Genomic DNA, 27,004 nt, shown 5'->3' on the forward strand with positions numbered 1-27,004 from the left:
GTAAAAATTTAACAGTAAACATTACACTCACAAAAGTTACAAAGGAATATACATTTCAAATGTCATTATAATGGCTATATACAGTGTTGTAACGATGTGCAGATATTTAAAGTAGAAATGGGAAAATAAACATAAATATGGGTTGTATTTACAATGATGTTTGTTCTTCACAGGTTGCCCTTTTCTTGTGGCAACAGGTCACACATCTGCCTGCTCTCTCTCCCTCTTTCTATTTACCAGTGTTTGTCATCTGTTCACCCCCGTCTAATACCCTGACTGCTGATGGGTGGACAGAAGGTGTGTGTGTGTGTGTGTGTGTGTGTGTGTGTGTGTGTGTGTGTGTGTGTGTGTGTGTGTGTAGTGGGTTGTGGATTAATGATATCTCAGCTTGTCATTATTGAGCAGTAGCTGAGGTCAGGATATGGGGAGGAGGAGATGTAGCAGAGCGGGTGGAGTAGAGGGGTGAAGGAAAGGAGGGGGAGGAAGAGAGGCGATAGGGGGCTGGTTAGGAGTTATCGACCGTTCCTCCCTCTACCCATCCCTCCATCTCGCTGATGCACTGACTCCAAAGGCTTTAAAAAAAGAAAATCCTCTCTCCATCACCGACCCAGCAACAGTTGCTAACCCTGTGTTACTCCTGAGAGCTGCTCACAGGTTGCTGGTGTTGCTGCACTCCTCTTTTCTCTTTGCTCTCTTTTCTCTTCTTTTTTCTGTCTGTTTGTTTTCTATCTGACAAGGGTTCTGCTAGCGGTTAAGAGCGTTGGGCCAGTAACCAAAAGGTCACTGGTCGAATCCCTGAGCCGACTAGGTAAAAAAATCTGTCTGTGCCCTTGAGCAAAGTACTTAACCCTAATTGCACCTCTAAGTCACTCTGGATAACAGCGTCTGCTAAATGATTCAAATGTAAAAATGATTAGGATGTTTGTTTCATAGACTGGTTCTAGATTCAAGCAGTGATAGTCTGCTGTTATCTGTAATATGATGTCAGTTCATAGCAGTATATTTGTGTTTTCTTTTACTGATGGTGGTAAACTAGGTCAAAAACACTGGGCACAAGGTTCTTACAAGGTGCTTAATTTAAGGTACTCTGAAATTCATGTACTGGAATACCTTGAAAATCTGACGTTTTCTCAAGTTGGTACTTGAAAAGTACTTGAATTAAAATGAGAGGAGAACATAAAATGATCAAATATGAAAAACATTAGAAAAATGTATTGGTCTTCCAAATTTCATTTTCAAGTATACTTGTCACGAATCCCACCGAAGGTGGCTCCCCTGCCTGCTCGGGCGGCGCTCGGCGGTCGTCGTCACCGACCTGCTGATCCCTTTTTCCTTTTCGTTTGGTATGTCTTATTGTTTGCACCTGTTCCTCATTTGGTCTTTTGATTTTGGTTATTTAAGCCTGGTTAGCCCGCCCAGTGTTGTGCGGGATTATTTTAGCGTCAGGTTGTGTTTTTGTAGTTGGATGTGCTGGCGATTTACTACTGTAATATTGTATGCATGCTGTGCACCTGTTTTGGGCACTTGGCATTTTTTCCACGCCGTTTGTGTTGGCGTCGATCGTGTTGTGTTTTTATTTAAATAAACACAAAGTTCCGTACCGCTGCTTTCTGCGCCTGACTCCTACCACCACTCCTAGCAACCGTCTGACAGAATCCCGCACCAGCTATGGAGTCAGCAGGAGCAGCCTCCCCTCCTCTCCCATCGATGGAGGAACGGGTCCTTCACCATACCACCATCCTCCACCGAATCGGCTCAGCGATGGAGCAGATGATGGAGAGGATGGACCGATGGGAGAGGAGTGGCCTCCCTACCGCATCCCCAGCACCAAATCCCCCTCCACCATCTACCCCTCCACCGACGTCCGGACCCGGAGCCCTACGCCTGGCTCTCCCCAGGGAGTACGATGGAGCGGCGGCTGGGTGCCAGGGGTTCCTGCTACAGTTGGATTTGTACCTGGCTACCGTTCATCCAGCTCCCTCGGGAGAGGAGAGCGTAAGCGTCCTCGTCTCCTGCTTAACGGGACGTGCCCTGGAGTGGGCCAACGCAGTGTGGTATGGCCCAGACTCGGCAAGGGATCACTACCCCGAGTTCACCTGCCGTTTCCGGGCCGTGTTCGACCACCCAGCAGAAGGCCGGGCGGCGGGTGAACGGCTGTTCCACCTGCGTCAGGAGATGAGGAGCACACAGGACTTCGCTCTGGAGTTCCGGACCTTGGCTGCTGGAGCGGGGTGGAACGACAGGGCCCTGATGGACCACTATCGGTGTAGCCTCCGGGAGGACGTCCGCCGTGAGCTAGCCTGTCGGGACACTACCCTGTCACTAGATGAACTAATCGACATGTCCATTCGTCTCGACAATCTGCTGGCTGCGCGCGGGCGTCCAGACGGGGCCCTGTTGGTTCCACCTCCAGGTCCTCCAGCTCCCATACCTATGGAGCTAGGGGGGCCGCGTCCAGGGGAACCGGAGGAGGAGGCTCCCCTTGTACCCAGTGTGGTCGGAGAGGACACACTACCGACCGGTGCTGGGGGAGCTCCTCTGGGAATCGGGATGGCAGGCGGAGCACTCCTCGTCCATCTCAGGTGAGTAAGCACCAACCTCACCCAGAGCTCCCTGTTGGTCACATGTTCGTTTTAGTAACTTTCCCCTTGTTTTCTCCCTCTTTCCAGCATAAGGCGCTAGTCGATTCAGGCGCAGCTGGAAACTTTATGGATCGTGGGCTCGCATTAAGGCTAGGGATTCCCCTGGTGTCGTTGGACCAACCTTTCCCCGTGCACTCCTTAGATAGCCGACCATTAGGGTCAGGACTGGTCAGGGAGGCCACGGTGCCACTGGACATGGTAACGCAGGGGGATCATGGGCAACGGATTAGTCTCTTCCTCATTGATTCTCCTGCGTTTCCGGTGGTGCTGGGGATTCCCTGGCTGGCCAATCACAATCCCAATATTTCGTGGAGACAGGGGGCTCTCAGGGGGTGGTCAGAGGAGTGCTCAGGCAGGTGTAAGGGAGTTTCCATCGGTGCGACAACGGTGGAGAGTCCAGACCAGGTTTCCACTGTGCGCATTCCCTCAGAATATGCCGATTTGGCTATCGCCATCTGTAAAAAGAGGGCGACCCGATTACCACCTCATCAACGAGGGGATTGCGTGATAAATCTCCAGGTAAACGCTGCACTTCCCAGGAGTCACGTGTACCCATTGTCACAGGAGGAGACGTTGGCTATGGAGACATATGTCACGGAATCTCTGAGACAGGGGTATATTCGGCCCTCCATGTCACCCGTCTCCTCGAGTTTCTTTTTCGTGAAGAAAAAGGATGGAGGGTTGCGTCCGTGCATTGATTATCGAGGTCTAAATTCCATCACAGTAGGGTTCAGTTACCCACTACCTCTCATCGCTACGGCGGTGGAATCATTTCACGGCGCGCGTTTTTTCACGAAACTGGACCTCAGGAGCGCTTACAATCTGGTGCGTATCCGGGGAGGAGACGAGTGGAAAACCGCATTCAGTACCACATCGGGCCACTATGAGTACCTCGTCATGCCGTACGGGTTAAAGAATGCTCCAGCCGTCTTTCAATCCTTTGTTGACGAGATTCTCAGGGACCTGCACGGGCAGGGGGTGGTGGTGTATATTGACGACATCCTGATTTATTCCGCCACCCGCGCCGCGCATGTCTCCCTGGTGCGCAAGGTGCTTGGGCGACTGCTGGAGAATGACCTGTACGTCAAGGCTGAGAAATGTGAGTTTTTCAAACGAGCCGTTTCCTTCCTGGGGTATCGCATTTCCACCTCGGGGGTGGTGATGGAGGATGACCGCGTTAAAGCCGTGCGTAATTGGCCGACTCCGACCACGGTAAAGGAGGTGCAGCGGTTTTTAGGGTTTGCCAATTACTACCGGAGGCTTATCCGGGGCTTTGGTCAAGTTGCTGCTCCCATTACCTCACTGCTGAAGGGGGGTCCGGCACGCTTGCGCTGGTCAGCAGAGGCGAACAGAGCGTTCAGTCGCCTGAAGGAGCTGTTTACCGTCGCTCCAGTGCTGGCTCATCCGGATCCCTCTTTGGCATTCATAGTGGAGGTGGACGCGTCCGAGACTGGGGTGGGGGCCGTGCTATCACAGCGCTCGGGCACGCCACCCAAACTCCGCCCGTGCGCTTTCTTTTCTAGGAAGCTAGGGCCGGCGGAGCAGAACTATGACGTGGGGGACAGGGAGTTGTTAGCTGTGGTCAAGGCTCTGAAGGTGTGGAGACATTGGCTTGAGGGGGCTAAACACCCTTTCCTCATCTGGACTGACCACCGTAATCTCGAGTACATCCTGGCAGCTAGGAGACTGAATCCGCATCAGGCCAGGTGGGCCATGTTCTTTACCCGTTTCCGGTTCACGATCTCTTATCGGCCAGGTTCACAGAACACGAAGGCCGACACACTGTCCCGCCTATATGACACCGAGGAGAGGGCCATCGACCCGGCTCCCATTCTTCCGGCGTCGTGTTTGGTAGCTCCGGTGGTATGGGAGTTGGACGCGGAGATCGAGCGGGCGTTACGGTCGGAACCTGCACCATCGCAGTGTCCGGCAGGTGTTCAGTACGTACCGCTTGGTCTCCGTGATCGATTGATTCGATGGGCCCATAATCTCCCCTCTTCGGGTCACCCTGGGATCGAGAGGACAGTGCGGAACCTGAGGGGGAAGTACTGGTGGCCCACCTTGGGTAAGGACGTGCGGTTTTATGTTTCCTCCTGCTCGGTGTGCGCTCAGAGCAAGGCTCCTCGACACCTGCCTAGAGGGAAATTACACCCCCTCCCCGTTCCACAGCGGCCGTGGTCACACTTGTCAGTGGACTTCCTCACTGACCTTCCCGTATCTCAGGGGAACACCACTATCCTGGTCGTTGTGGATCGGTTCTCGAAGTCCTGTCGTCTCATCCCGTTGCCCGGTCTCCCTACGGCTCTGCAGACTGCGGAGGCCCTGTTTACCCATGTCTTCCGGCACTACGGGGTGCCCGAGGACATCGTTTCTGATCGGGGTCCCCAGTTCACGTCCAGAGTTTGGAGGGCGTTCATGGAAAGTTTGGGGGTCTCGGTCAGCCTGACCTCGGGTTTCCACCCCGAGAGTAATGGGCAGGTGGAGAGGGTGAACCAAGAGGTGGGTAGGTTTCTAAGGACGTATTGCCAGGACCGGCCCAGAGAATGGGCGTGATATGTGCCATGGGCAGAAATAGCCCAAAATTCTCTACGGCACTCATCAACCAACATGTCACCGTTCCAGTGCGTGTTGGGCTACCAGCCGGTCCTGGCTCCATGGCACCAGAGCCAGACCGAGGCTCCTGCGGTGGAGGATTGGGTGCAGCGCTCGAAGGACACCTGGAGAGCCGTTCAAGACGCACTCACAAAGGCGAGTGGACGGCAGAAGAAGAGCGCTGACCAGCACCGCAGTGAGACCCCTGTGTTTGCACCAGGGGATCGAGTCTGGCTCTCGGCTAGAAACCTGCCCCTCCGCTTGCCCTGCCGGAAGCTGGGCCCGCAGTGTGTAGGGCCGTTTAAAGTCCTGAGGAGGATAAACGAGGTGTGTTACCGGTTACAACTTCCATCTTACTACCGTATTAACCCCTCGTTTCATGTGTCTCTCCTCAGGCCGGTGGTGGCTGGTCCCATGCAGGAAGGTGAGGTGCCGGAGGTTCCTCCCCCCCCCCGCTGGACATTGGGGGGTCCCCGGCGTATAAGATACGAGCCATTCTGGACTCCAGACTTCGGGGGGGGGGGGCCTACAGTACCTCGTCGACTGGGAGGGGTACGGCGCGGAGGAGAGGTGCTGGGTACCCAGGAGGGACATTTTGGACCCCCCACTACTGAGGGAGTTCCACCGCCTTCATGGGGATCGCCCTGCGCCTCATCCTCCGGGTCGCCCTCGAGGTCGGTGGCGGCGCGCTGCGGGAGCCGCGCGTCAGGAGGGGGGGTACTGTCACGAATCCCACCGAAGGTGGCTCTCCTGCCTGCTCGGGCGGCGCTCGGCGGTCGTCGTCACCAACCTACTAGCCGCCGCTGATCCCTTTTTCCTTTTCGTTTGGTATGTCTTATTGTTTGCACCTGTTCCTCATTTGGTCTTTTGATTTTGGTTATTTAAGCCTGGTTAGCCCGCCCAGTGTTGTGCGGGATTATTTTAGCGTCAGGTTGTGTTTTTGTAGTTGGATGTGCTGGCGATTTACTACTGTAATATTGTATGCATGCTGTGCACCTGTTTTGGGCACTTGGCATTTTTTCCACGCCGTTTGTGTTGGCGTCGATCGTGTTGTGTTTTTATTTAAATAAACAGAAAGTTCCGTACCTCTGCTCTCTGCGCCTGACTCCTACCACCACTCCTAGCAACCGTCTGACAATACTACAGAGTTTTATTTCCTCACGTGTTTCGCGCTCTGGTTGCCAGGCGAGCTTGGTCATTCCACCCACACTGGCACTCAGCCAGGCAGGTACAGAACTGACTGATTAGACTCCGCCAAACGTCCCAGCGATAACTAAAATGCTGGGCAAATGTAGATTTAATCCAGCCTGGCAGGGTATTGATGTTTATGAATGGGTTTTGCCGCCCCAGGGATGTAGTGGAGGGTAAACGCCATTTACAAACCTTTTTATTTGTAAAATAGAGTTTACTTACCTTTTTTATTTTGTTAATGATCATTTACTCACTTATTGCGTTCTCAGTGTTGGTCAACACTCAGAAAGATTCTTGATCTGAGTTCTAATTGCACCTACCTCTGAGAATGAGTGGAATCATGAGTGATTCATGTATGCTCGTTATGTTCGCCTGCTACCCTGGAATTGCCTTTTTAGCAGCGCATTCATTCACCACTCTGTCCAAAGGGAAACTCCGCCTACGACAGGCCGAGAGGTGAAACAAACTACCTCAGCCCAGACCTATAGTGGCAAGTGGCAGAGCGAATGCCGCTGAATTTTTAAAAAACATCCCTCGACTCATGCTGTGTCAACAGACATCCCCCAAACAAAAAAAACCTGACTCTCGGAGAATGAGTGTACAACTGGTAAATTGTCACTGATATTTCAGTCAGATGTCCAGGTATTTGGTTGTGACGATATTCTGCCTTCTGGTGGCGACTAGAAGCAATTGCATAATAGGAACTATTACAAATTGATGGTCCTTGAAAATAAATATTACTGCTGGAAAAAGTACTTGAAAATCCTTAAATTTGGCTTGCCACTGTCTATTCTATACGGACCCTGTGAACATTTTGATAATTTTTTTTATCCTGCTTTTTGAACCTTTAAAGTTTTGTATCAATGAGATGTGAGCTTTTTTTCTTACTCATAAATGTTTTGTACCTCTACATATTCAGAGTGTGATAGCTCATTGTGATATCTCTATGCCAGGGGTTATGACACGTTATGATGCCTGAAATCAAGCGTTACCACCATATAACCAGGCAGCTATGTCCTGTCAATGTCCTCTGTTGTCCTGTGAAAGGCTAGAATAGAAGGTCAGTGTGAATATAGAATGGGTTTACTTGGTGCTGCTGCACTTGGTTCACTGCCAACAAAACTCTCCACAACACTTTGTATTGAAGAGGCCTAATACCAGAGGAAGTCAAATGAGAGATTAGTGAAATGGGAGTAGTAGTGTGTAACTGGGGAGTCACTAACCTTATATGCACTTGACTTTCACTTAACACACACTGCTTATTCTATTTTATTTATATGTACAGCACAGGAGGCTGTTGAGGGGAGGACGGCTCATAATAATGTCTGGAACGAAGCAAATGGAAACCATGTGTTTTTGGTTTTTGATACCATTTCATAAATTCCGCTCCAGCTATTACCACAAGCCTGTCCTCCCCAATTAAGGTGCCACCAATCTCCTGTGATGTACTGTAGTAATACAGTAATGCAACGGTGTGTGTGTGTGTGTGTGTGTGTGTGTGTGTGTGTGTACTTTGGGTAATTTAATAGCTTTTTGCTCTAATAGCCGTAAGCCTATTTGGTCCTGGTGCAGACATAGTTAACACACACACACACACACACACACACACACACACACACACACACACACACACACACACACACACACACACACACACACACACACACACAGAGATCTCGCCCGAGGCACAGTGGCCATGAATTTCTTCCGCTGGGCGATAGTAATCAGAATAAAAGCACAGTGCTCGGTCCAGAATGACAAAGTTCATCTATGAATCAGTTGTCTGCATCCCAAATGGTATTATATTCCTTTACAGTGTACTTTTTTGGACTAGGTCCCCATAGGGCTCTGTTCAAAAGTAGTGTACTATATACGGCAAAGGGTGCCATTTGGGACACATATATTGTCATAGGAACAGATGTCTAACCCAGGGTTTTCCATACTTGGTCCTGTAATGTTCAATACTTTCCGAATGCACTGTATGTAGGCTACTGAGCTTGTCTGACGTTTTCAGCACAGCCATTAAAAACTAAGACACACAAATTAATAAAGAGGGAGCAAGAGGCCAATACAGGGGTTCTTCTTTTAAAAGTTTTTAGCTTATGCCGTGATTGTTTGTGGTAGATGGTGGCATATTGTGGTAAATTGCGTCATTCTGGCAACAATTACTGACACTTAAATAACGTGCCATAGAATTCTGCAGCACCCTGCAAGCTGTGCTGCAGTACCCCACAACTTTTAAAGGAAGAACCACTGTATATTCTAAACAGAAGAAAAAAACATTCCCTGGTCGTTCCTCCTCCCGTTGCTCGTTGAGGGTAATAGGCTACGACAGCGGTCAGCAACCTTTACCATTTGGAGTGGCAAGTTATCGTACCATTTCTACTGATCTGCTTGCTGATGATTCATCTACTGACGATTTTCATATGAACATTTTCATGAAACCCGTTTCACTTCAGTTATAATAGTCTTCATATTTCAAAATACATTTGATGTGGTTAATCCAAATTATATCTAAATGATAAAAAAATCTAAAAGTAACTTCTAGTGCCATTATGTAAAAATAGGCTACCTAAAGCCAACGAATAACAACATTGCAGCCAGCAGGTAGAAAATATCCTGATAAAAATGGTAATATCCTATAAATCACATTGGCTATGCATGGCCTCTCTGCAAGGAACTTGAAAAATGTTATCAAGTATTAAACTTGGTCTGGCCTGATGCTCATGCTAGCAAACTTGCAACATTGTTTAAAATATTCTGGTACCTCAGAGTTTCCTGTAGCAGTGAGCTACAGACAGACAGACAGACAGACACAGACACACACAGCCTTAGGCTATTTGCGCAGTCTATTTTATTTTTCAAATAGGTTATGTTGAGAAACTATTGTCATTCTCAATGGATGTAAAAACAGACTTTGTTTACTTGCTGTTTGAAGTGAAGAAAAAAAATACTTTGAGAAGCTCCACAGTGATGTTTAGTGAAGACAATCAAAAATAGCATCAGATCCCCAAATGGGCACATTTCTAAGCCTACATTTGCGTGCAGGCCGGGTAGCCTAGGCCTAGTTCAATGCGATGGGGGAGAAAAAGAGGGCGAGAGAGCGGGGTAAAGGGAGAGTGAGAAAAAGAGAGGGGGAGAAAGTAAGTGAGAATAAGGAAAGGAGAGAGCAGATTGTGTACCTAGTGTAGATGGTCACATGGCCTTATGGTCTCTCTGCATGTTGAGAGAGTGAGCGAGAGAGTCTGACTAACTGCTGCACTCCCTCTCTTTCTACTCTACCTATCTTCCTCTCATTCTATCGTTCTTTCTACTTACTGTATCTACCTCTTGTTTTACCTCATCCCTACCTACCCTTTATATGTCTATCTACTCTACCTTTTTATACTTCTCCTCTATCCCCCTGTTCTATCCTCCTTTCTACTTACTATATGGACCCTCTTTCACTGCTGTGGACCTCTTTCATCTAGCTCCTCTCCCTCTCTATATTCATATCGTTCCTCCTCCTTCACCCCCCTCTCTCTTTTTCTATCCTTCATTTCACTTTCACCCCTCCCTCTCTCTCTCTGTCTCACCCTCTCTTTCCTCCCTACCCCCCTTCCTCTCCCTCTCTTTCTCTCTCTAGTTGTCAAAGTGGGGCTCTTCAGTAGTCTGGCAGTGTATTCTGATTAGAATGTAGTGATAATTACAGTGTAAGAGTGGTGAGTTAAGTGACAACAGGCCCAGTAGCAGAGCAGGGAGGAGAGGTGTGTGAAGTTAATCAAACACCCAGCCACGTTGTTAAAACAGAACATCTTTAAAACACGGGGAAGGTACAGTATAAGGGCTAAAGGAGAGCTTTTACAGGTGTGGCCCTGTAGCCATGTCCCTATGTAGTGTGTCTTTCCCAGCTATTTTAACACTCAGCAACAGGACTTTGGACCACAGGGTGTGGCACTGGTGTGTGTGTGTGTGTGTGTGTGTGTGTGTGTGTGTGTGTGTGTGTGTGTGTGTGTGTGTGTGCAGAATGTGTGTGTTGCAGTATAACATGGAGTGTGTTTCCTGTCTCATGCAGGGAGTATATTTCCGCCCCGCTCTGTTGTTTGTATGGATGAGGAAGTGGATTTAGTTGGCCACCTGCCTTGTATTTGTACTGCTCTCACTTCCTTCGCTCAGAGGGAATTCCTTAGCTAGTAGTGGATAGACACACTCAGCCTGTTCTCTGGCTATTCAATAATCTGCTCTCTCTCTCTCATATCCATCTACTTCTAGAAACTAAGGTATGATTTCCGCTCTCTCTCTCTCCCTCCATTTCAATTTAAGGGGCTTTATTGGCATGGAAAACATATACATTTACATTGCCAAAGCAAGTGAAATAGATAATAAACAAAAGTGACATAAACAATACATGTACTCACAAAAGTTCCAAAAGAATAAAGACATTTCAAATGTGATATGTCTATATACAGTGTTGTAATGATGTGCAAAATAGTTAAAGTACAAAAGGGAAAATAAATAAACAATAAATATAGGTTATATTTACAATGGTGTTTGTTCTTCACTGGTTGCCCTTTTCTTGTGGCAACAGTTCGCAAATCTTGCAAACTGTGGTATTTCACCCAATAGATATGGGAGTTTATCAAAATTGGATTTGTTTTCAAGTTCTTTGTGGGTCTGTGTAATCTGAGGGAAATATATGTCTCTAATATGGTCATACATTGGGCAGGAGGTTAGGAAGTACAGCTCAGTTTCCACCTCATTTTGTGGGCAGAGTGCACAAAGCCTGTCTTCTCTTGAGAGCCAGGTCTGCCTTCAGTGGCATCTCTCAATAGCAAGGCTATGTTCACTGAGTCTGTACATAGTCAAAGATTTCCTTAATTTTGGGTCAGTCACAGTGGTCAGGTATTCTGCCATTGTGTACTCTCTGTTTTGGGCCTCTCGCGGTCTCTGTCTCTCTCCCCCTCCCTGTTCTCTACTTTCTCCTCTCTTTTCCATCGCTGTGCCATAGGCTATAGTTTGTATGTATTGAATCAGGTCATGTTACTACTAGAACAGTGAGTGTTCTTCAGGGAATCTAGTGCTCCATAAAAAGCAACCGTATAGTACTGCAGAATGTTTCACAAAGGTACACAATAAGTCCGTCAGTAAATGCTCCGGCGCTTAGGCTCATTTCACTAATGAAATGACTATATTGGTAAATTAGCGTGCCAGTTGATTAGCTTGGCTTAATGAGCAGCTAGATCCTCGTCCATCGATGCCAATAAACATTGCTTCTCCTCATAGAGATGTGTCACCACTCTGCGGTGGTGTTGTTGTTCTCTCCGGTGATGGATAAAGGATAGTTAATGTGGTTTATACCAACGTGACAGTGAGAAACATGAGGAAGTCGATAAAAGTCATGGTTACAGCTGTCTTTCAGACTGCGTTTTCAAGCCAACATTACCTAAGTACTGTAGAGAGGAAGATGGATGGATGGATGGATGGATGGATGGAGAGGAAGCTGGATGGATGGATGGATAGATGGAGAGGGATGGATGGAGAGGAAGAGGGATGGATGGATGGAGAGAAGGGTACAGAGGGAGAGGGCGAGAGTAATACACAGAAAGAGAGAGAAATGGAAACATATAGAAGAAATGGAGATAGGCCAGTGACTAGGGGACATATTGTAGTGTACTGTATGCTGTCTAAAAGCTCTGCTTGGGCCCTTTACTAATATTGGGAAGCCATTTAGTGGCCTCTAGGCGACTGCTGACATTTCCCAAGTCAATAGATTTTGTTTGGAAACAGTGCAGAGCATGCTCATGTGGCATTTACTCACTGTGACATTTACACACACACACACACACACACACACACACACACACACACACACACACACACACACACACACTAGTTACATCAGGCTAGTACATTTGTAGACCAGATCAGCGATTCCTCTTTTGGCCAGAAGCATTGCTGACAATACCACCATGGAAACTTTAGAGGCAAGGTTGCTTCCCCTCTGTGGAAACACACACACACACACACACACACACACACACACACACACACACACACACACAGAGGAACACACACTTTATTGGAGAGCAGTATAGATGGGCATCACATGAGGTTGGTGGCATCTTAATTAGGGAGGACAGGCTCGTGGTAAAGGCTGGAGCGGAATCGGTGGAACGGTGTCATACATTAACACATGGTTCCATTTGCTCCATTCTGGCCATTATTTCAAACCGTCCTCCCATCAGCAGCCTCCTGTCTTGGGCATTCAGTTTGAGTGGTAAGCAGTATATAGATTGGGGTTGGTTCATTCTAAGTGAGGAGCAGTAAATGATCATGATGGCTGTTCTCTGACCAGCTGGTTCAGTGAAAGGCCTGAGGAGACAGTGCTTTTCCAGGTCAGCTAGTCATGGTGGCTTGGCTACGCTGGCTCAGTTGTTGTCAGGAAGAGGTTAAATTAGTGTAATTGGTCTGACTCTGGTGTTCTATGTTCCAGAGAAGAGGATTTTAATCCAATCTAAGTGTTTTCAATTGTTAAATTCTTGGTCATTTAGCAGACAGTCTTATCCAGAGCAACTTACAGGAGCAATTGCTTAAGGGCATATCGACAGATTTTTCACCTAGTCGGCTCTGAGATTCGAACCAGCAGCCTTTTGGTTACTGGCCCAACGTTCTTCACTGCGAGGCTACCATCACTGTACACTGCAACTAGATTATATATACAAAGTATGTGGACACCCCATTAAATTGCTGTTTCTGACTGGTTTATAAAATCGAGCACACAGCCATGTAATCTCCATAGGAAAACTTTAGCAGTAGAATGGCCCGTACTGAAGAGCTCAGTGACTTTCAACGTGGCACTGTCATAGGATGGCACCTTCCAACAAGTCAGGTCATAACATTTCTGCCCTTCTAGATCTGCCCCAGGCAACTGTAAGTGCTGTTATTGTGAAGTGGAAACATCTAGGAGCAACAACGGCTCAGCCGCGAAGTGGTAGGCCACACAAGCTCACAGAATGGGACCACAGAGTGCTGAAGCACGTAGCGTTGCAATACTCACTGCTGAGTTCCAAACTGCATCTGGAAGCAATGTCAGCACAAGATCTGCTCGTCAAGAAGTTCATGAAATGGATTTCCATGGCCGAGCAGCCGCACACAAGCCTAAGATCACCATGCGCAATGCCAAGCGTCGACTTGAGTGGTGTAAAGCTCGCCGCCATTGGAATCTGGAGCAGTGGAAACTCGTTCTCTGGAGTGATGAATCACGCTTCAGTCCGATGGACAAATCTGGGTTTGGCAGATGCCTGGAGAACGCTACCTGCCCCAATGCATAGTGCCAACTGTAGAGTTTGGTGGAGGAGGAATAATGGTGTGGGGCTGTTTTTCATGGTTCGGGCTAGGCCCCTTAGTCCCAGTGAAGAGTGATATTTACGCTACAGCATACAATGACATTGTACGCGATTCTGCGCATCCAACTTTGTGGCAACAGTTTGGGGAAGGCATTTTCCTGTTTCAGCATGACAATGCCCCCGTGCACAAAGCGAGGTCCATACAGAAATGTTATTTTGAGATTGGTGTGGAAGAACTTGACTGGCCTGCACAGAGCCCTGACCTCAGCCCCATCAAAATACCTTTGGGATGAATTGGAACACCGACTGCGAGTCAGGCCTAATCACCCAACATCAGTGTCCGACCTCACTAATGCTCTTGCTGCTGGATTGAAGCAAGTCCCCACAGCAATGTTCCAACATCTAGTGGAATGCTTTCCCAGAAGAGTGGAGGCTGTTATAGCAGCACAGGGGGGACCAACTCTATGTTAATGGCATGAGATGTTCGACGAGTAGGTGTCCACATACTTTTGGTCATGTAGTGTAAATCTGCAACCCTGTCTATGTGACTAAATAAAAATCTAATCATACACCACTTGCCTATATAAAATATCCGCTTCTGGCTAATTGTACAGTAGTACCGTAGTACAGTGTGTGTGTGTGTGTGTGTGGATGTGTGTGTATTCCCAGCCTGTGTGACAGAGAATGTGAATCCGGAGAGTCACACTCTGACACATCAGCTCTGATCACATAAGCACACATCAAAGGCTGACCTCCATTTGTGGTGTTTAGTGTGTCATGGAGACCCAGTGGAGTGTGACACACACACACACACACACACACACACACACACACACTGGGACACACACGCACACCGGCCCAGAGGAGCGGTCCAGAGCGCTATCTCACATTAGCATAGTATCCTCTTGCCGACACACAGTGCTGTATTAAAACCTGCTATGTTAGACTCTAATACCTCCCATGCAATACCACCTATTATAGCTTCTCTCAACAGGTACACACTACTGATAACTAATCTCTATACCACTGGATCCTGTTGTCCTAGAACCAGGTTGCTATGGTGATTCCCATGGTATCTTTATCCATATAGGGTAAAAGCAGTCACTTTGGGACAGGCAGTTGGATAGACTGAAAGCCTGTTAATCTTATACAAACAGAAGGGCCGTGGGTGTCATGGGAGAGTCATATCCTAAATACTATATATGTCTGACTGTATGTCCTTAGACTTTGTTTAACTTCAATGCAAAGCATGGCTGTCCTCATGTTCTTTTACAAGAATCAGCTATTATCCGACTTGAGATCTGTGCTTTTGTATTGTCTTTTATTGTTCGTTTTCTCTTCTTTTTTCTCCTTTCCTGCCCTCCACAGAGAATAGTGACCTTGTTGTTCTAACAGGTCATTCCCCAAACCAAACCTCAATTACTTAAATTCGCTCTCATCAGTGTCCCCTCACATTTATTTGAAAACAATGGTCATTTCATTTTACGACTTTTGCAATGTTTAAAAAAAATAAATATGTTTTCTTGTCTCTTTCTCCTGCAGTTTCGTGCAACAGAAGAAGTGGTCAACGGATCATGTCTCCACTGTTACGTGGAAACTAATGCACTTCCGGGTCCAGATACTTGTCCACTGACCCCACACACTACAATACCCACGATTCCTGTCTGCAAAAAAGTAAGGACTTAGGTGTTGAAGCCCTTAGGTGACTTGGACTTCCTTGTTTTACTATTGAACTATTTCAGCACCACTAGCCAGTTCTTAGTTTACAACAGTGATCTTAGAGGGACTGTAGAGGTACTGAGATACAGTCATAGAGAAAAACAAAGAACAACGGAAACAAAATGGCCAACAACACGGCGGACCACCCCTCGGGGAACTCTGTTGCCGATGGCAACCAAGAAGGGGACTTTGGCATCACGGTGATGGATCTCCGGGACCTGATGGAGCTGAGGAGCGGAGAGGCCGTCACCAAGATAGCCGACTCCTACGGAGACGTGCAAGGGCTCTGCCGCAGGCTCAAGACATCACCCATCGAGGGTAAGAGACGTAATACACACACACACACTACGGTATCACCACCATTAACCCTGCTGAGTGTTTGTCATGATTATGTCATCGTATAGCTGACCTGTATTGAGCCAGAGTTAGCCTGCTGGTTGTGGGTTGTGCAAAACAATAGATTCCCAGGGCTAAACCACTCTGACAAGACATGGCTGATTTGAATCAGTGTGAGCAGCAGAGACATTCAGCCAGAGGGTGAAGGGTTAATTACGGGGGTTAAGTGATGCTGTGTGTCTCTTTCTGTAGGAGGAGAGACCCCTGACCGCACAGCAACTTAACTATCAGGGGCGTCTCAGAGTGGTAACTGATTTTTAGAACCAGTTATGCCTTTTAGATCACAATGAATAAGACTACATGGACAGGGGAGACCTGATCCTAGATCAGCACTCATATTCTGAGACGCTTGTTTAATATGGCCCCAGATACTGTACCATACAGGCTGAAGTACACTACATTACCAAAAGTATGTGGACGCCTGCTCATTAAACATCTCCTTCCAAAATCATGGGCATTAATATGGAGTTTTTCCCCCCTTTTGCTGCTATAACAGCCTCCACTTTTTTGGGAAGAGATGTTGGAACATTGCTGCGGGAACATGCTTCCATTCAGCTACGAGCATCAGGGAGGTCGGGCGCTGATGTTGGGCAATTAGACCTGGCTCGCAGTCGGCATTCCAAATCATCTGAAAGGTGTTTGAAGGGGTTGAGGTCCGGGTTCTCTACCGGCCAGTCAAGTTCTTACACACTGATCTCGACAAACCATTTCTGTATGGATCTCGCTTTGTGCACGGGGGCATTGTCTTGCTGAAACAGGAAAGGGCCTTCCCCAAACTGTTGCCACAAAGTTGGAAGCACAGAATCATCTAGAATGTCATTGTATTCTATAGCGTTAATATTTCCCTTCACTGGAACTAAGGGGCCTAGCGCGAACCATACAAAACAGACCCTGACAATTATTCCGACTCCACCAAACTTTACCGTTGGCACTATGCATTGAGGCAGGTAGTGTTCTCCTGGTATCCCCCAAACCCAGATGGTTAAGTTGATTCATCACTCCAGAGAATGCGTTTCCACTGCTCCGGAGTCCAACAGCGGCGAGCTCTACACCACTCCAGCCGACACTTGGTATTGCTCATGGTGATCTTAGGCTTGTGTGCGGCTGCTCAGCTATGGAAAACCATTTCATGAAGCTTCTGGCAAACAGTTCTTGTCCTGATGTTGCTTCGAGACAGTTTGGAACTACGTAGTGAGTGTTGCAACCAGGGACAGGAGATGTTTATGTGCTACACACTTCAGCACTCTGCGGTCCCGTTCTGTGAGCTTGTGTGGCCTACCATTTCGCGGCTGAGCCATTGTTGCTCCTAGACGTTTCTGCTTCACAATAACAGCACTTACAGTTGACTGGGGCAGCTCTAGCAGGGCAGAAATTTGAAGAACTGACTTGTTGGAAAGGTGGCATCCTATGACGGTGCCACGTTGAAAGTATGGGCCATTCTACTGCCAGTGTTTGTCTATGGAGATTGCATGGTTGTGTGCTTGATTTTATACACCTTTAAGCAACTTGTGTGGCTGAAATAGCCGAAAACCGAATTTGAAGACGTGTCCACATGATTTTGTATATATAGTGTATATAATATAGCTACTGTATAATATACAGTTGAAGTCGGAAGTTTACATACACTTAGGTTGGAGTCATTAAAACTCGTTTTTCAACCACTCCGCAAATTTCTTGTTAACAAACTGTACTTTTTACAAGTTGGTTAGGACATCTACTTTATGCATGACACAAGTAATTTTTCCAACAATTGTTTATAGACAGATTATTTCACTTATAATTAATTCATTGTATCACAATTCCAGTGGGTCAGAAGTTTACATACACTGAGTTGACTGTGCCTTTAATCAGCTTGGAAAATTCCAGAAAATGATGTCATGGCTTTAGAAGCTTCTGATAGGCTAATTGACATCATTTGAGTCAATTGGAGGTGTACCTGTGGATGTATTTCAAGGCCTACCTTCAAACTCAGTGCCTCTTTGCTTGACATCATGGGAAAATCAAAAGAAATCAGCCAATACCTCAGAAAACAATTGTAGACCTCCACAAGTCTGGTTCATCCTTGGGAGCAATTTCCAAACGCCTGAAGGTACCACGTTCATCTGTACAAACAATAGTACGCAAGTATAAACACGATGGGGCCATGCAGCCGTCATACGGCTCAGGAAGAAGACGCATTCTGTCTCCTAGAGATGAACGTACTTTGGTGCGAAAAGTGCAAATCAATCCCAGAACAACAGCAAAGGACCTTGTGAAGATGCTGGCGGAAAGAGGTACAAAAGTATCTATATCCACAGTAAAACGAGTCCTATATCGACATAACCTGAAAGGCCGCTCAGCAAGGAAGAAGCCTCTGCTCCAAAACCACCATAAAAAAGCGAGACTACGGTTTGCAACTGCACATGGAAACAAAGATCATACTTTTTGGAGAAATGTCCTCTGGTCTGATGAAACAAAATGGCCATAATGGCCATAAAGACCATCGTTATGTTTGGAGGAAAAAGGGAGAGACTTGCAAGCCGAAGAACACCATCCCAACCGTGAAGCACGGGGGTGGCAGCATCATGTTGTGGGGTGCTTTGCTGCAGGAGGGGCTGGTGCAATTCACAAAATAGATGGATTCATGAGGGAGGAAAATTATGTGGATATATTGAAGCAACATCTCAAGACATCAGTCAGGAAGTTAAAGCTTGGTCGCAAATGGGTCTTCCAAATGGACAATGACCCCAAGCATACTTCCAAAGGTGTGGCAAAATGGCTTAAGGACAACAAAGTCAAGGTATTGGGATGGTCAACACAAAGCCCTGACCTCAATCACATAGAACATTTGTGGGCAGTGTCAGAAGTTCACCTAGGGGGTCTTGATAGGGGCTGTACCAAATGTTTGATGTATGATAATAATTAATTATGCTTATGTTGTATTAATAGAAGGGGAGGGGTTATAAGACCCCGCCCTCCTTACATTTATAGGGTCCTAGACTACAAATTAACAATATATATTCATTATAGAGGTTTATTATTGTTCCACAGTCGTTTTCTAGTCTCTCTGCCTCTTATAAAGAAAATGTCTGAGAAATGTGTGAGTTCAGGGTATCTGTGAGAAGAGCCTAAAAGATAAAAGAGATGCAGAGACACAGAACTCCCCAAGGAGTGTAAGAGATAAGAGACTAGTCAGACATTGCACTATAAATCAAATTGGGGAGTGGACATTTACTGCTAAGCTTTTACATAACACTGAAACTCTATGTTTGTGTAGCTGTGGATGCATGGGCTTGGTCTCATGAGTAGAAGGTAATGACGTAGGCAGTGACATCACTAAGGCTGGACTTCGGGTTTAATAAAATAACTTGGACCCTTGACTATTTTGCAGAACTTACTCGGAAACATGCGTTATGTTCCTGTTGTCAACTTCTGTCTGCAATTGCATTAATCAAGGTTTTTGGGTGATTTAATTAAAGATATTGTCATAATGCTAATTTCACCAATGAGCCAATGATTGACAAGGAACAAGAACAACCCCAACAGCAGAACTGAAAAAGCGTGTGTGAGCAAGTAGGCCTACAAACCTGACTCAGTTACACCAGCTCTGTCAGGTGGAATGGGCCGAAATTCACCCAACTTATTGTGGGAAGCTTGTGGAAGGCTACCCAAAACGTTTGGCCCAAGTTCAACAATTTAAAGGAAATGTTACCAAATACTAATTGAGTGTGTGTGTAAACTTATGACCCACTGGGAATGTGATGAAAGAAATAAAAGCTGAAATAAATCATTCTCTCTACTATTATTCTGACATTTCACATTCTTAAAATAAAGTGGTGATCCTAACTGACCAAAGACAGGGACATTTTTACTAGGATTAAATGTCAGGAATTGTGAAAAACTGAGGTTAAATGTATTTGGCTAAGGTGTATGTAAACTTCCGACTTCAACTGTAGGCTAGTATGGACAGTGCAAGTTCAATGACCTGGTAATGCTATGCATTTAAACCAATACAGTATCTATTTCACTATACAGGCACTCAAGCAATCCTTTAGATAGTGATCTACTCCCTACTGCTAATGAGTTTGACACTGTTTACTAACCAGGCCTTGAAACCATCCCTTGAGATTATCTTTCATCATCAACAACTCTGGGCCACGCACTCTGATTATCATCAGCACTTTTACTATGGAATCACATGCACAGACACACGCAAACACACATGATTGGAATCACTCACCGAAGATTAATCACATGATATCTAAGAACTCATCAACGACATGTCCTCACGTTGAGAGTAGAAAATGTCCACTGCTCTCGGTCTGTCACTCTCTCTACTTCCCTCTTCTCCCTTCATCCCTCCCCCTCTCTCTTTCTCGAAAGCCGCCCTCCTTGCTTCTGCTGTTCATTCCTGGATTGAAATTAGTTCCACACCGTAGCCCTAATGACTTCATAGATCATTGCTCTATTCCATTTAGTAATCAAGGGACAGCTGTAGCACTTTCCTCCACTCAAGAAATTACTCTTTTTAATGAAGGAAGCCTAATTATGTTTTTAGTGGACAGAAGGGTGGGTAGAGAAAACAATAATAATATTGAAGTAAGGAGTGAATTCACTCCTTTTTTCGATGCTCAAACACACAACGAGAAGCTGGTTAATTTCAGTGGAAAACAAGAGGTTTTCTGACAGTTGTTTTGTAAGTAAAGGGGACTCTTAAGCCTGGCTTCTATCTCATATGCCTGTTTTGTCGTTTGAGTGAAATAGCTGTTGTCGATTTTGAACTTGTCATAATGCTCCTATTTAGAGCATGCATTCACTTTTTCTTTCACCAGACAACAATGGGCCGCTCCGCTCAAATTACTTGTCTTGGATTCTTGGAAACTGATTTGTTCTCTAGTTCATTCTGATTCCCTCGCAGACAAAGTTGTACTCCAGTCATTTGTAATGCTGGCTGCGTGAGTAAGTATTCCATCCTCCAATGGTTTCTCTGGTAATGACATCACTCTCTGGCCTCAGCCCAGTGCATATTACAGGTAATAGCTTTATCACTCTGTACTGCTTCTGTACCCAATATTGTAGCAGAACACTTCCTTATTTTAAATGGTTGGCTAAATATCTAACATAAATGATTTACACAGATACAGTAGTTTTTTTTATTTAATTTTTTATTTTCACCTTTATTTAACCAGGTAGGCTAGTTGAGAACAAGTTCTCATTTGCAACCGCGACCTGGCCAAGATAAAGCATAGCAATTCGACACATACAACAACACAGAGTTACACATGGAATAAACAAAACATAGTCAATAATACAGTAGAACAAAAGAAAAAAAAGTCTATATACAGTGAGTGCAAATGAGGCAAGTTAAGGCAATAAATAGGCCATGGTGGCGAAGTAATTACAATATAGCAATTAAACACTGGAATGGTAGATGTACAGAAGATGAATGTGCAAGTAGAGATACTGGGGTGCAAAGGAGCAAGATAAATAAATAAATACAGTATGGGGATGGGGTAGGTAGATAGCCCATCTGTAAACAGCCCATCTATCTACAGTTGCAGTGATCTGTGAGCTGCATTGTCCAGATTTTTCAGCTTTTCAGAACATCAGCTATCTGGATTTGGGTGAAGGTGAAATGTTGGGGGCTTTGGTGGGTTGCTGTGGAGGGTGCCGGGCAGTTGACCGGGGTAGGGGTAGCCAGGTGGAAACCATGGCCAGCCGTAGAGAAATGCTTATTGAAATTCTCAATTATAGTGGATTTATCGTTGGTAGCTGGGAGGAGGTGCTCTTATTCTCCATGGACTTTACAGTGTCCCAGAACTTTGAGTTAGTACTACAGGATGCAAATTTCTGTTTGAAAAATCTATCCTTAGCTTTTCTAACTGCCTGTGTATATTTTTTCCTAACTTTCCTGAAAAGTTGCATATCACAGGGGCTATTCGATGCTAATGCAGAATGCCACAGGATGTATTTGTGCTGGTCAAGGGCAGACAGGTCTGGAGTGAAACAAGGACTATATCTATTCCTAGTTCTACATTTTTTGAGTGGGGCATGCTTATTTAAGATGGTGAGGAAGGCACTTTTAAAGAATAGCCAGGCATCATCTACTGACGGGATGAGTTAAATGTCATTCCAGTATACCCCGGCCAGGTCGATTAGAAAGGCCTGCTCGCAGAAGTGTTTTAGGGAGCGTTTGACAGGGATGAGGGGTGGTCGTTTGGTCGCAGACCCATTGTGGATGCATGCAATGAGGCAGTGATCGCTGAGATCTTGATTGAAAACAGTGTATTTGGAGGGCGAGTTAGTTAGGATGACATCTATGAGGATGCCCGTGTTTACGGATTTGGGGTTGTACCTGGTAGGTTCATTGATAATTTGTGTGAGATTGAGGGCATCAAGCTTAGATTGTAGGATGGCCGGGGTGTTAAGCATGTCCCAGTTTAGGTCACCTAGTAGCACGAGCTCAGAAGATAGATGGGGGGCAATCAATTCACATATGGTATCGAGGGCACAGCTGGGGGCAAAGGGAGGTCTATAGCAAGCGGCAACAGTGAGAGACTTGTTTCTGGAAAGGTACATTTTTAGAAGTAGAAGCTCGAATTGTTTGGGTACAGACTTGGATAGTAATACAGAACTCTACAGGCTATCTTTGCAGTAGATTGCAACACCGCCCCCTTTGGCAGTTCTATCTTGGCGGAAAATGTTATAGTTAGCGATGGAGATTTCAGGGTTTTTTGGTGGTTTTCCTAAGCCAGGATTCAGACACGGCTAAGACATCCGGGTTGGCAGAGTGTGCTAAAGTATTGAGTAAAACAAACTTAGGGAGTAGGCTTCTAATGTTAACATGTATGAAACCAAGGCTTTTACGGTTACAGAAGTCAACAAATGAGAGCACCTGGGGAGTGGGAGTGGAGCTAGGCACTGCAGGACCTGGATTAACCTCCACATCACCAGAGGAACAGAGGAGAAGTAGGATAAGGGTACGGCTAAAGGCTATACGAACTGGCCGTCTAGCACGTTCGGAACAGAGATTAAAAGGAGCAGGTTTCTGGGCACGATAGCATAGATTCGAGGCATAGTGTACAGACAAAGGTAAGGTAGGATGTGAATACATTGGAGGTAAACCTAGGCATTGAGTAATGATGAGAGAAATATAGTCTCTAGAGACGTTTAAACCAGGTGATGTCATTGCAAATGTAGGAGGTGGAACAACATGGTTGGTTAAGGCATATTGAGCAGGGCTAGAGGCTCTACAGTGAAATAAGACAGTAATCACTAACCAGGACAGTAATGGACGAGGCATATTGATATTAGAGAGAGGCATGTGTAGCCAAGTGAACATATGGGTCTAGTGAGTGGTTGGGCTGACTGGGGACACAGCGATTCAGACAGTTAGCAGGCTGATGCTAACAAGCTAACAGTTAGTAGGCCGGGGCTAAACAAGCTAGCAGTTAGCAGACTGGGGCTGGCAAGCTAGCAATTAGCAGACTGGGTTAGCAAGCAAGCAGTTGGCAGACCGGGGCTAGCAGTTAGCAGACCGGGGCAGGCAAGCTAGCATTTAGCAGACCGGGGCAAGCAAGCTAGCCGTTGGGGGACGTCGCGATGGGGGTAAGTCTGTTTTTGCCTCTTCGTACGGTGACGTCGATAGACCAGTTGTGGAATTAGTAGGATTCCAAGTAGCTCTAGGTAGCTAGTAGGCCGCGGTTAGCAGAATGTGCCTTCAGCGGACGTCGCGCCTGAGGGGCCTGTTGGAATCCTCAGATTATGTCGGTATTCCAGTTGTAGAGGATCGGCGGGGTTCCGTGCCCCGTACCGGCAGTAGAAGGGGTCACGATATTGTAGCCCAGGAGTGGGCTTCGGTGGTAGCACAGGAGCCCTGGCCGGGCTAGCGTCAGGCTAATTGGTGCTTGCTCCAGGATGGAAACGCTAGCCAGGAGTAGTCACCCGGGATTTCGGTTAGCTAGTTGCAAAGATCCAGATGAAAATGTTCAGAGTTTGCGGTAGGAATCCGGGGATATGGGGAAAAACAATAATAAATAATAATAGGTCCGTTATGCTCTGGTTTGAGTCACGTTGTTCGAACTGGCGAGAGCTTTCCAAGCTAAAAGTTAGCTGATGACCGCTAGCAATGGTTTGCTGACTGATAGCTGGTAGGTAGTTAGCTGGCTAGCTTCAGTTGAGGGATTCCAGATCCGAAGTAAATAGAAATACTTTAGAGAAAAAAAACTGATCCACGCCACATTGGGGGAGGCGGGTTGCAGGAGAGTATTTAGAAGTTGAGGTTTAGGAAAATATTTAAAAAAGATATGTGAAGAAAAAGATGTAAAAAGATATATACAAGGGACACGACAGGACAAAGACGTCTGACTGCTACGCCATCTTGGATTCTAAGCTCTAGTGAGTAATCTATGTCAGCTCTCAAGATCAGGCTGGCTTGCAAGGTTACCATAGTAGTGTACTATATAGGTTACCATAGTAGTGTAATATATAGGATACCATATTGGTGTACTATATAGGTTACCATAGTAGTGTAATATATATGTTACCATAGTAGTGTACTACATAGTGAAATATGGTGCCATTTGGGATACAGGCAATGTTTTTCAGACTAGTAGCACACTGATGCAGTAGAGTCATCATATCAGCCAGGAGAAATGTGGTTGTTCATTTCCTAGAGCTAGATCTAGTTGTTTTATCTCTATGGTTCATTACTCTGTGGTGCAGGCTCTTAGTGGTGCAGGCTCTTAGTGGTGTGTTAGTGAGGAGGGAATATGAGTATTAACCTCCACCTTAACAACACTTTACCACCCCCATTAACATTAATGCACACCAGCACTACTATACAGAAAGGAGATGCACTTTGCACTACACACAGAGAGATCCCCCCACATGCACGCGCACACACACACACACACACACACACACACACACACACACACACACACACACACGCACACACAATCCTTTTCTCACAAACAGCAGCTAATGATGCACAATCACTCTCTCAGCATTGCCATAAATTGTAGTTCTATCTGACTGCTCTGCTGTGTTCCAGCGTTGTGCTGTTTGCACCAGAGACACTTTTGCTAATGTTTACTGATTAATCAGTCTGCTGCTGGGCCTGCCTGGCTGTCTGCCTGCCTGGCTGTCTGCCTGCCTGGCTGTCTGCCTGCCTGGCTGTCTGCCTGCCTGGCTGCTTCTAGAGGGCAAACACTGATTGTCCTTTCTTTTGGAAAACACAAAGCAATACTTCTGCTGCTGCTGTTTTTCAGTCCCACCTATAGTAGGTCTATGAAATAGGAATAGCAAAATCAAATCACATCTTATATATTATTTAGCAGATGTTATTGCGGGTGCAACAAAATGCTTATGTTCCTAGCTCCAACAGTGCAGTAATACACGCAAATCTAAAAAGTAAAAGAATGAAATGAAGAAGTATATAAATATTAGGAGGAGCAATGTCGGAGTCCGGAGTGTAAGTGCGTGTAGATGGGATATTATGGACAGTATATATTGTATATCTGTAGAATACTTAGGATAGAATAGTATATACACAGCCATAGTTGAATACATTTACATTTTAGTCATTTAGCAGACGCTCTTATCCAGAGCGACTTACAGTAGTGAATTCATACATTTCATTTCATGCATTTTTTTGTTGTTGTACTGGCTCCCCGTGGGAATCGAACCCACAACCCTGGCGTTGCACACACCATGCTGGCGTTGCAAACACCATGCTCTACCAACTGAGCCACCAATAGGATGGCATTGACTAGAATACAGTATATACGGTACCAGTCAGAAGTTTGGAGACACCGACTCATTCAAGGGTTTTTCTTTATTTTTACTATTTTCTACATTGTAGAATAAAAGTGAAGACATCAAAACGATGAAATAACACATATGGAATCATGTAGTAACCAACAAAGTGTTAAACCGATTTTACATTCTTCAAAGTAGCCTCCCTTTGCCTTGATGACAGTTTGCACACTCTTGGCATTCTCTCAACCAGCTTCATGAGGTAGTCACCTGGAATGCATTTCAATGAACATGTGTGCCATGTTAAAAGTTAATTTGTAGAGTTTCTTCCTTCTTAATGCATTTGAGCCAATCCGTTGTGTTGTGACAAGAAGAAGAGACTTGCTGGGCCAAAAAACACGAGCAATGGATATTAGACCGGTGGAAATCTGTCCTTTCGTCTGAGTCCAAATCTAAGATTTTTGGTTCCAACCGCCGTGTCTTTTTGAGACACAGAGTAGGTGAACGGATGATCTCCGGATGTGTGGTTCTCACCGTGAAGCATGGAGGAGGAGGTATGATGGTGTGGGGGTCCTTTGCTGGTGACACTGTCAGTGATTTATTTAGAATTCAAGCCACACTTAACCATCATGGCTACCACAGCATTCTGCAGCAATATGCCATCCCATCTGGTTTGCGTTTAGTGGGACTATCATTTGTTTTTCAACAAGACAATGACCCAACACACCTCCAGGCTGTGTAAGGGCTATTTGACCAAGAAGGAGAGTGATGGAGTGCTGCATCAGATGACCTGGCCTCCACATTCACCCGACCTCAACCTAATCGAGATGGTTTGGGATGAGTTGGACTGCAGAGTGAAGGAAAAGCAGCCAACAAGTGCTCAGCAGATGTGGGAACTCCTTCAAGACTGTTGTAAAAGCATTCCGGGTGAAGCTGGTTGAGAGAATGTGTGCAAAGTTGTCAGCAAGGCAAAGGGTGGCTACTCTGAAGAATCTGAAATATATTTTGATTTGTTTAACACTTTTTATGTTTACTACTGTACATGATTCCATATGTGTTATTTCATAGCTTTGATGTCCTCACTATTATTATACAACGTAGAAAATAGTAAAAAGAAAGAAAATACCTGGAATGAGTAGGTCTGTCCAAACCTTCGACTGGTACTGTACGTATGAAATGGGTAAAACAGTATGTAAACATTATTAAAGTGACATGTCTATGTACATAGGGCAGCAGCCTCTAAGGTGCAGGGTTGAGTAACCGGGTGGTGGCTGTCTAGTGACAATGGCTAAGTTCAGGGCTGGGTACTGGTTGGAAGGTCGGCTAGTGATGGTTATTTAACAGTCTGATAGCCTCGAGATGGAAGCTGTTTTTCATTCTCTCTGTCCCAGATCTAATGCA

At 46.0% G+C, this 27,004-nt stretch overlaps 1 protein-coding gene across 6 annotated transcripts in view; it reads left to right on the plus strand.

The window, feature by feature from the left end:
• LOC106583499 (plasma membrane calcium-transporting ATPase 1) overlaps positions 1-27,004 on the plus strand; it is a 157,752-nt gene that overhangs the window by 36,973 nt on the left and 93,775 nt on the right. For all 6 annotated transcript variants that reach the window (XM_082967624.1, XM_014167745.3, XM_045705778.2 and 3 more), the window contains one exon: positions 15,293-15,787. In XM_082967624.1, coding sequence (XP_082823750.1) covers positions 15,592-15,787 — 196 coding nt within the window. In that variant the 5' untranslated portion in view covers positions 15,293-15,591. The remainder of the gene's footprint in view (positions 1-15,292; positions 15,788-27,004) is intronic.

This window comes from Salmo salar, chromosome 22 (assembly GCF_965601325.2).
Source record: "Salmo salar chromosome 22, fSalSal1, whole genome shotgun sequence".
Taxonomy (NCBI): domain Eukaryota; kingdom Metazoa; phylum Chordata; class Actinopteri; order Salmoniformes; family Salmonidae; genus Salmo; species Salmo salar.